The 9,286-nt window shown below is 66.7% G+C and overlaps 4 protein-coding genes across 10 annotated transcripts in view; all 4 read right to left on the bottom strand.

Moving 5' to 3' along the window:
• KCNN3 (potassium calcium-activated channel subfamily N member 3) overlaps window positions 1-601 on the bottom strand; it is a 20,810-nt gene extending 20,209 nt beyond the window's left edge. Inside the window, exon 1 of the mRNA XM_041464972.1 lies at window positions 1-601. This exon is cut by the window's left edge and continues 231 nt beyond it. Coding sequence (XP_041320906.1) covers window positions 1-519 — 519 coding nt within the window. The 5' untranslated portion in view covers window positions 520-601.
• Window positions 602-1,393: 792 nt separating this feature from the next.
• On the bottom strand, window positions 1,394-3,263 carry PMVK (phosphomevalonate kinase). Of its 2 annotated transcripts, none has more exons than XM_041464897.1 (5): window positions 3,028-3,263; window positions 2,822-2,885; window positions 2,055-2,207; window positions 1,859-1,960; window positions 1,394-1,647 (listed from the first exon to the last, which is right to left on the bottom strand). In XM_041464897.1, the coding sequence occupies exons 1-5, from the start codon at window positions 3,108-3,110 to the stop codon at window positions 1,588-1,590; spliced, it is 462 nt and encodes a 153-aa protein (XP_041320831.1). In that variant the 5' UTR covers window positions 3,111-3,263; the 3' UTR covers window positions 1,394-1,587. The 2 variants fall into 2 exon arrangements, with proteins under 2 accessions (XP_041320831.1, XP_041320829.1); XM_041464895.1 differs by having other exon boundaries at window positions 1,859-1,988; window positions 3,028-3,155.
• Window positions 3,264-3,863: 600 nt separating this feature from the next.
• On the bottom strand, window positions 3,864-7,388 carry PBXIP1 (PBX homeobox interacting protein 1). 5 transcript variants are annotated; one of them, XM_041464956.1, is made up of 11 exons: window positions 7,318-7,388; window positions 6,727-6,805; window positions 6,413-6,518; window positions 6,261-6,328; window positions 6,031-6,184; window positions 5,729-5,938; window positions 5,624-5,647; window positions 5,468-5,541; window positions 5,258-5,383; window positions 4,176-5,169; window positions 3,864-4,091 (listed from the first exon to the last, which is right to left on the bottom strand). In XM_041464956.1, the coding sequence occupies exons 2-11, from the start codon at window positions 6,784-6,786 to the stop codon at window positions 3,943-3,945; spliced, it is 1,965 nt and encodes a 654-aa protein (XP_041320890.1). In that variant the 5' UTR covers window positions 6,787-6,805; window positions 7,318-7,388; the 3' UTR covers window positions 3,864-3,942. The 5 variants fall into 5 exon arrangements, with proteins under 5 accessions (XP_041320890.1, XP_041320891.1, XP_041320893.1 ...); XM_041464957.1 differs by lacking the exon at window positions 7,318-7,388 and having other exon boundaries at window positions 6,261-6,325; window positions 6,727-7,308; XM_041464959.1 differs by lacking the exon at window positions 7,318-7,388 and having other exon boundaries at window positions 6,031-6,169; window positions 6,261-6,325; window positions 6,727-7,307.
• A 149-nt stretch (window positions 7,389-7,537) lies between these two features.
• PYGO2 (pygopus family PHD finger 2) overlaps window positions 7,538-9,286 on the bottom strand; it is a 2,059-nt gene continuing 310 nt past the window's right edge. The window contains exons 2-3 of one of the 2 annotated variants that reach the window (XM_041464967.1): window positions 9,164-9,213; window positions 7,538-9,088 (exon numbers count right to left, since the gene is read on the bottom strand). In XM_041464967.1, coding sequence (XP_041320901.1) covers window positions 8,015-9,088; window positions 9,164-9,213 — 1,124 coding nt within the window. In that variant the 3' untranslated portion in view covers window positions 7,538-8,014. Of the gene's footprint in view, window positions 9,214-9,286 lie in introns of both variants that reach the window. The other variant, XM_041464966.1, reaches the window with a different exon arrangement.

Raw genomic sequence — 9,286 nt, 5'->3', positions numbered from 1 at the left:
GCGGGTGGGACGGTGGGTGGTGGGCGCATGGTTGTCCTCGCGTGAGACAACAATTTCAGGGGGTTCACCGGCACCGAAGAGCTGCAGGGGTTGTGCCTCCGGCTCGGCCTCGATGAGGTTCCGTCGGGATGCGCTGAGTCGGCTGAGGGGCTTCATCACCCCCCCGCTGTACTTGCAGGAGCTCATGGCGATCTCGGTGAAGGGGTTGCTGTCCCGCCGGTGAACCAAAGGGCTGGGCTGCCGGTGTTTGCTGCTCGCCACCCCAGAGCCCGCTGGGTGGTCGCCGAGGTTGAGCTGGCTGCCGTGGCGGGAGGAAGGGTGGAGGGCGGCGGGGGCGGCGGGAGGAGGAGGAGGGGCCCGTAACGACCCGGGCGAGGAGTGCAACAGGCTGTGCTGAAGCGGCGGCAGCGCGGAGGGCGGCGGCGGTGACCGTTCATCCCCCGGTAACGGGCAGGGACACCGACCATCCTCCTCCAAGTCCCCCACGCCCGAATCGTGGAGATGCCCCGATGTCTCCATGACGGCGGTACCGGCGCCGCTTTACAGGGCACCGGTTCCGCTTTACTTGCCACCGGCCCCGTTCGCTGGATCATGAATGGGCTCCGTGCTCTCGCCGCTATCGCCGCCGCCACCGCCCCCGCCGCTGCCGCTGGCCCGGCCCCGCAGCGCCATTGGCCACGCTGGGGCTCCCCGCAGGCTGACATCATCCCCGCCCGCTCCCCGCTTGGATCTCCCCCCCCATCACACCCCCGGCTCCTGCATCTCTGCGGGGTCGTTCGGGACTTGTAGTGCACCGGGTTGCACCGGGCGCCGGTGCCCGCCCGCCCCGATGGACAAGTCCCGAACGACCCCTCATTCTTTTAACCCATTGGGGGCCCCCACGGGCATCCCCCCTCCTTTGATATGATCCCCTTTAATCCGTTTAGAGGCTGGGGATTACGAGCAGCAGCCGGAGCAGGTGTTCCCATCCTGGGGTGGGTCACCCCATGGACAGGGGGCACGGTGTGTGTGTCTCACGGTGTCCCCAAGGTCGGGGTCAGGGTAATGGTAGAGCCAGAGTATGGGATATATACATACAGATGCATATAGGGCCCTAATCCCCCCTCAAAACCCCCTGCCCAGCCAAGCACACCCACCCCCACCCCGTCGTGCCCAGCTGTTGCAGGAGAGGAGCAGATGTGAGTGTATGAGTTTGGGAAGCAGATAATCTGTAGGGAATTGGCTGCTAGAAACCTCATTAAAAGACACCATGAAACACCCAGCTGGTGACCCCCTGCTTGGGCAGAACCGCACTTCTGCCTCCTGCAAGCCGGGAAACCCGTGGTGGGGGCGGGGCAGGATCACCTGTGTGTCCCTTGCACAGAAATGAGACACAGGCCCAGCGTGGCAGCGGTTCTCAGTGTCAGAGCTTTATTCCAGAAGAGGAAGCATCAGCAGGAGGTGGAGATGCTGAGGGGCTGGGGGGAAGGGGGATGATGCAGTCCCCCAGCCCCAGTGGAGAGACATGGAGCTATAGGCTCCTGTGGAGAGACTGCACCAGCACCTCCAGCTGCTCGCCCAGGGCCACCTCATCCCCGTCGTTGGTGATCACCCAGTCAAAGGCCACTCCCTGGTCCAGGCCGCACTCAGATTCAGCGTCGTCCACCCCTGGTAGCACAGAGCCCAGGGGGACCCAGGGATGGTCAGGATGTGTCTGTCTGTACCCCCACCATGGCTTCACCCCCCAGAGGTGGGGGCCTTGATCCAAAGCCTCTTGCTCCCACTGCCAAGGAAGGGTAGTGGAGGCAGCAGACCTGTGCCCAGTGGGCAGCCCCAGGTTTGGTGTCACACTAGGCGAAGCTGCCCCTCACTTCCTCACCAGTGACAAAGACCCAGTTCCTCCTCTTCCTCGTCTCCTCAGCAGCCACCACCCGCACGGTCTGCACCACATCCCCGTAGGCGGCCCGGAACCACTCCACATCTGAGAGGCGCCGTGTGTCACTCACCACCTGCGCAGGGGCTCCGTCAGCACCCGGCCTGTGCCCCCAGGGCCCCTGTGCACCCCCAGAACTCACCCACACCGGATGCAGCGCCCCCTGCACTGCTGCCCGGCAGAAGAAGCCGGGGTCGGCGCGGCGCTTCTCCTCGCCCCAGCGGATCATGTCCTGGCGGAACCTCTCCTTGTAGGCGCTGGCGTCCAGGAGGCGCTGAAAGTCGAGCCCGTGCTCCTGTGGGGAAGGGGGGTCAGTAGGCACGGCCCGGCCCAACGAGCGTGGCGTGGCACGGCCACGGCTGCCGCGACACGCCACGTCTCAGCACAGCACGGAGGGATGGGATGGCTCAGCACAGCACAGCACAGCACGCAACAGCTTGGCACGGTGTGGTACAGCATGGCCGTGGGATGGCACAGCTTGGCACAGCGTGTCCTGACACGGCTCGGCGTGGTGCAGCTCAGCACAGCATGGCACGGCACGGTGCAGCAGGGCAGGGCACAGCTCAGCCCTGTGCAGGACGGCATGAGCATGGGACGGCAGAGAACAGCAAAGCACATGCCCTGGCACAACTCAGCGTGGCACGGCACGGCTCGGTGCGGCATGGTGTGAGCGTGGGACGGCACAGCACGTGGTAGAACGCGGACTGTCTGGCACAGCTCGGGATGGTGTGGCACTGTGTGTCACGGTGTGGTACAGTACGAGCGTGGATGGCACAGCACGGCACGGCACTGTCCGGCACAGCTCAGGATGGTGCCACTCTATGTCACGGTGTGGCACGGCACGAGCTGGGACGGCACAGCACAGCAGTGTCCTGGCACAGCTCGGCGCGCTGTGACACGGCTCGGTACCTTGGCGTACTGCTCCTTGAGGGGCCCGGAGAGGCGCAGAACGGTGCAGACATCGGGGCCCAGCCTGCGGGAGAGGGGTGAGCGAGACGGGCACTGGCACCGGCTCCACTCGGCCAAGTCCCGGCCTCCCTGTGCTCCAGTACCATCCCCGCCCGCCGTGCCTTCCCCGCCCCCACGCCCGGCCCCAGCCCCGCCCGGCCCGGTACCGGCTCCGCAGCTCCTCGGCCACGAAATCCTTCCCCGATTTCCTCTTCCCGCTCAGCAGCACCACCGCGCGCGGCGCCGCCATGGGCGCCTCCGGCCCCGCCCCGACCACGCCCCCGACCACGCCCCGGGCAGCCCGCCCGGCTCACGGCGCCCCCTGCCGGGCAGAGCCCGCCCCGCAGCGGGGCAGCCCCGGGGACATGGCGGGTCCTGCTCCGGTACCCCGCACCCCTCTGCCCCCGCCCTTTCCTTCCCTCAGCGCCCCCACTGCCTCCTCACACCCTCCATTCTCCTCTGACGTTCCCTTTCCCCAGCACCCTGCTCCTCCCAGCATCTGTATTTCCCCAGCATTCTTCCCCCAACAGTCCCTACTCCTCTTCTGCACCCCGCTTTCTCCCAGCATCCATTTCCCCCAGTACCCTCTTTTTTCTCCGAGCACCCTTCCTCCTCAACATCCCTGTGCCCCCTCCACACCCCACTTTTTCAACTGCCCCTCACTTCCTCCAGCACTCCCTTTCCTCTTCACTGTTCCTCCTCTAAATCCCCATTTTCCCTCAGCACCAATACCCTTTCTTCTCCCCCAGCAACCCCCTTCCCCTCCAGCACAGCATATTCCTCTCTGCCCCGCCTTTTCATCTGCACGCCCTCTCCCCTAGCAGCCCTTCCTCCTCCCTGCACTCCTTCCTTCCCTCTCACAGCACCTTTGCCCACAGCACTTCAGTCTCCTCTGCTCTCCCCTTACACGCCCTGTTCCTCCTCTGAACCCCCTTTCTCCAGCCCTCTTCCCTCAGCACCCTCCCTTCCCCCCACCCCCATTTTCCCCACATCTACACAGCTCTGCCCAGCGGTGACTTTATTCATGGTGGCAGTGCAGCGTCACACAGTGCATTTGGTTAGGGATGTGGCCCTACTTGGCCCTACAGGGTGGGCTGGTCACCCCTAGACCCCATAAACAACATGTGGGGAGCCCTTGCGTGGGGGTGCTGGCACACTACTGCCCCCCTGGCTCTACCCACGTGTGCCATGCTGCCTTGGGGCTTTCTGGCTCCACACGTTCCCGGAGGTGCTGCAAGAGAAAGGAAAATGTGATGGGCTGCAGTAGGGGGGAATCCCTGGGGACTCTTGGCACCACCCACCCCAGCTCACCCACTGTAGTGTCGCAGCATGTACTCCTCGAAGCCATCAGCCGCCTCCTTGTCGCCCCGCTCCTGCCACGCCACATCCTCCAGCAGATCCTCCACATCATCCACAAAATCGACAAACCGCAGGCGGTCGTGCGCAAAGACACCGTCAGCCCTAAAGGCCCCATCGAGCCGCGGTGCCAGCCTCCCAAACTGCCTCCCCAAGCCCAGCTGCCCCATGAAGCTCTCCAGCAGCTGCAGGAACTGCACCTTCTGCACCGGCTGCAGTGCAACCCCAAGCACTTCCTGGCCCTCCTTGTGGGCACAGTCAGTCACCCCAGAACAGCCCTGCGGTGCCTGGTACCGCTTGAGCCAGGGCAACTCATGGGAATCGTGCCGGGGGTGGCTGTGGGAGGCTGAGCCTGGCTTCCCCCAGGCTTTGCCTGGCTTGTGTTCACGGGGGGCTCGGGGATCCTTCTTGTGGGGTTTGCCATGCTCTCTCCTCTCGTGCTCGTGGGGGGACCCCCTGGCACCATGCTGCTTGTGCCACCTGCTCTCCTTCTCCACCTTGGACGGCTTCTTCCAGGGTGTGGAGAAGGACCCCGACCCGTCTGCCTCCAGCACCTGGGCCAGGTGCTGCTCCAGGGTACTCAGTTCCTCCACAAGCCCCTTGAGATCCCCAGAGCCCCGTGCACGGTCCAGGGTGTCCGCCAGCTCCTGCCGCAGTGAATCCAGGCTGCCGCGCCGCCGTGCCGCGGCCTTGCCGTGCCCTGGCACGCCTGTGGCACGTGGCTGCTCTGTGGCACGTGCCTGCTCTGCCCTTGGCTCCCTGGGGCTGCCTGGGGCCCCCGTGGATTGCAGGCGCCGCAGCTCAGCCTGGGCCTCCCGCAGCGCGGTCACCTCCCGCTCCAGCGCCGCTCGCAGCCGCGCGTTCTCTGCGGCCAGACTCTGCTGCTGCGCCCCTGCCGCGGCCGCCGCGCCCTCGCTCTTGTGCAGCAGTGCCTGCAGATCTTCCTTGTGGGCCTGGGGCAGGGGTGGGGGGCTGTGAAAGAGGTGGCAGCGGGAGAGCAGCACCAGGACACAGCACAGAGACGTGGTACTGGGCACCAACCTGTAGCTCTGCCTGCATGAGCCGGATCTCCTGGTTCTCTTTGGCCAGCTTGTCCAGGAGCTGGCTCATGGACTCCATGCTCTGCGAGCCCCCATCATCTGGCAGAGGGGGCTTCTGCTGGGAGTCCTGGAGGACAGGAAGGGTGGGAGCCCTGGGGGCGTTGAGGACACCCTCTGCCCTCACTTCACCCTGCTTGAGACCCCTCCTTACATTGCTGTCTATGGACAGCAGTGACTCCTGCTCCCCAGCAGCCAAGTCCCAGCTCCCCACACTTTCCACAGGCCCTGCAGAGAAGGACATGGGTCTGAATGTCCAGGCTGGCGCAAAATGGCCCCCTGCCCAGATGGGCTAGTCACCTCTACTCACCATCTGCCACGTCGTAGATACCGCCTGGGGAGAGGAGGGGACAATGAGGGGGATGTCTGGACCCCACCCTGTCCCTGGGGCCTTGGCCACTGGGACCTCACTTACCAGTGATGATCAGCAGCCCCACAACAACCAACGCCAAGGCACCCAGCAGGTACGTGCTCATACTGAGCCCATCATCACCAGTGTCTGCTGTCCCCCGGTGTGGGGCAGGCGTGACAGTGGGGGGCTCAGGATGGGGCTTGCGGCCTGGCCGCCATCGCAGCCCCTCCGTGTTATCGTCACTGCTGGTGCACACGTCCTCCGGTGTTGGCCCTAGGGGGAGACGGGGGGGACCTCCAGGGAGGGTCTACGCCTAAACACTGCCAGCACAGATTCCCCCAGGCCAGTCCCCTGTGAGGCCTGACCTGCTTGGGGGGTGTCAGGGCAGGGTTGTGACTCAGCCTCAGCATTCAGCTCCTCCTGCTCATCGCCCTCCAACATGCTGGGCTCTGCAGAGCCATTCAGGGCAGACTCTGCCTTGGAGTCCTCACATTTCTCTGGGTCCTGCAGACACAGGCACTGGCACATGGGGTATCCCTGTGTGGGGAGCAGCCCACCAGTTCCAGCTCACCCCCAGCCCCCTGGTCTGACTCACCCCCTGCCCACTGCCCTCAGGGCACAAGGTCTGGCTGGGGAAGGTAGTGGCACCATTGGCAGTCACTGCTGGAGAGAGGCAGAGCATGGGGATGAGACAGTGGCACAGGAAGGTGACACCAGGCTTGCCCCATACCCCTGGTGGCTGCCTGCCTGTGACTGCGTCCTGGGTGCCTTCATCCTCCTCCTCTGGCTCCTCATCGTCAGATCCGTGGGAGGCTGAGTCCTGCTCTGGACCCACCGTGTCAATGGGCAGACCCTAGGGGAAGGGGGTACACAGGGAGAGACACCTTTAGCCCCGACCTCCATGTGCCTGCAGCCCCAGGTGGGCACTGGGGGGTGTGCCCGGTGGTCTCCAGCTCTGGGGGGCTGTCCTAAAGGCCCCAAGGCATGGGGTCCCAGTTCTGGCATGTTGCCCTGGAGATCTCAAGCAGTGAGGGTCTGCTCTGGGGGTTGTGAGCCCTCACCTCGCTGCCCGCCAGCACCCAGCTGCTCTCTTCATCTCGGGGATCCAATTTCTCCGCCATAGGGACAGTCCAGCGCTACCTGCAAGGGGACAGACGGGCGGACACACGGACAGCGGGACACGACCCAGCTCCCAGGACCGGCTGCACGTGACCGGGAGAGCCACATTCCCGGTGCCAGCCAGTCCCTCCAGCCCGTAGCTGGGAGGCTTTCAGGGAGCCGTCCCGGTGCTCCGGCTCTGCGGCTGCACCCCCCTGACACAGCTGCCGCCGCGGGGTATTTTTAGCCCATGATGCGACCCAGCAGGTGGACGGGAGACGCAGGGCCTGGCGTGGGGAAACCAGGGGCCCCGGTCGGGATCCCACCGCCCCACAACAAAGCGGCAGCACCGGGCGGGGGTTTCGAGCAGCCCCCGCCCCTCTCTTCCCCCCCACCCCCGTCCGGGACCCAGAACCGGCCTGGGAGTGACAGCCCCGCCGCTGACAGCCCCCTCCTCTCCGCTTCCCACGGCCTCTCCGAGCTGCGCCCGCGCCCTCAGCCCCGTCCCGGCGCCGGTCCGGCCCGCAGGGCAGCGCTCCCGCCGGGGACGGTACCTGCGCCCGCCGCGTCCCGCCGGGAACTTTCCCCGGGGCCGCCGCCGCCCCCGAGCCGGGGCGCGCACGTGACGCCAGCAGCCAATCGCAGTCCGCGGCGCAGCGTCGCGAGGAGGGGGCGGGGACAGCGGGCGCGGCCCCGCCGGTACCGAACGCCCCCTCCCCCACCCCCAATCCGGTACCAGACAGACACCGACACCCCCGGACAGACACCGACACGCGCGTTTAAGAGTTTTATAACGACGGTACAAAAATTTCCATTAACGATTGGCTAAAACGGACGGAGCTGGGGTGGGGAGCGGGTACCGGGACCATCCCGAGCACCGGAGCAGGGGGCACCGGCACTGCCCCATGAATGTGGAAGGGGACACCAGGAGCGCTGCACAGCCCAGGAGGCGCCCCCTGCAAGGGTAATGACCTAACTGGGGTCAGCACTGTGGAGCACCAGGAAACCCCAGCCCTCACCAAGCCGGTGCACCGGGGCCAGAGCCTTGCCCACAGCAAAAGGCTGACACCGGCATGGCCAGCACCGTGCCCGGTCCCCTGGTAGGTCCCGGTGCCAGGCAGTGTCCGGTGAGCAGCCACAGCCAGCACACGGCAGTGGCTCTCTGGCTGGCGGGGGGGACAACAGCTACAAAAAATGGGTGTTTGGTCCTAAATCAGTGGGGAAAGCTGTACACGGCGGCTGAACGGTGGCTCAGCCGTCGTTGGCGGTCACCAGCTGTCCCATGCCCTCCCGGATGTAGACCGACTGGATCTCCTTGGTCTTGAGGCAGAAGTCGCAGGCCCAGACGGCAGAGGCCTCAGTGGTGAGCAGCCCGTAGGCGTTCTCGGTCATCCCCGTGCACTCCCGGTGGAACCACTTCTGGCAGGAGGCCTCGCACAGGATGGCGTCCTGGTCGTCGTTCACCTCGTTGCGACAGGCCCCGCAGGGGTACACGAGCCCGGGTGGCGGCTGGTGGCCCGAGGCGCCGCCGGCCTTGCCGGGGGGCGGCAGGGGGAGGCTGTTGGTCTCGGGCGTGCTGGCGCCGCGGCCGGCGCTGTTGGGGGCGAAGCCAGGCTGTGCCCCGTTGACGGTGGCGGGGGAGCCCGAGTGCTGCTCCTGGGCGAAGGTGCTGGGGGGAGGGTTCTTGCCCCCCTCCTCGCTGCTAGCAGGGAAGCTGGGGTCCGCCCCAGGGAAGGGACTGGCTGTGGGGGGCAGCGGGGGCATGTTCTGCCCGGGGCGCTGCATGGGCGATTGTCCAAAGAGGTTGCTGGGCTGGCTGAAGCGCTGAGCCACTGCTGGGCCCCCGGGGGGGTTGAGGGCTGGCCCGGGTCCCATGTCCCCCCGGGGGGGCTGCCCCATAGTGGGGGACATCATGGGCCCGAAGCCCGCAACAGGCCCCTGCATGAGCTGCCCCATAGGGGGGCTGAAGTTCTGTCCGAGGGGCTGGCTGAAGGGCTGCCCGGCGAAGGTCAAGCCCCCCGGCTGCACGTAGTTTGGATTCTGGGGGGGCATGCTAAAGGCCGGGCCCATCTGCCCGGGGGCGAACGGGGGCGGCTGCCGCCGCAGGGGCTGAGGACCCCCGCCGTAACCGGGGGGCACCTGCGGCGACATCCCCCCCTGCATGCGGAAACCGCCGAACGGGACGGGGCTGCCCAGGAAGGGGGCAGGCGCCGCCCCCACCTTGGGGGCCCCGAAATCATCCTCGAAGGGGTTGGAAGCCACCAGGTGGTCCACCATGGGCGTGGGCGGCGGGGCGAACTCCGAGAGGTGCGAATAGGCAGGGCCCTGCGGGGAGAAGGCGGCGGTCAGGGTTGCTGCGGCGCGTCCCCGGCCCCCGCGCCGCCCCGAGCCCGGCCCTACCTGCGTGTTGGACTTGCGCCGCTTCTTCTCGGGGCTCTTCATCTGCAGCCCTGCGGGGACAAGCGAGGCCGCGTCAGCGGAGCCGGGGCGACCCCCACCCACCCCGGTCCCGGTCCCCCCGCG

The sequence above is a fragment of the Pyrgilauda ruficollis genome, unplaced genomic scaffold (assembly GCF_017590135.1).
Source record: "Pyrgilauda ruficollis isolate IOZ18807 unplaced genomic scaffold, ASM1759013v1 scaffold185, whole genome shotgun sequence".
Classification (NCBI taxonomy): Eukaryota; Metazoa; Chordata; class Aves; order Passeriformes; family Passeridae; genus Pyrgilauda; species Pyrgilauda ruficollis.
Note: the sequence above shows the minus strand (reverse complement) of the source record. Positions and strands in the feature narration are given on the sequence as shown.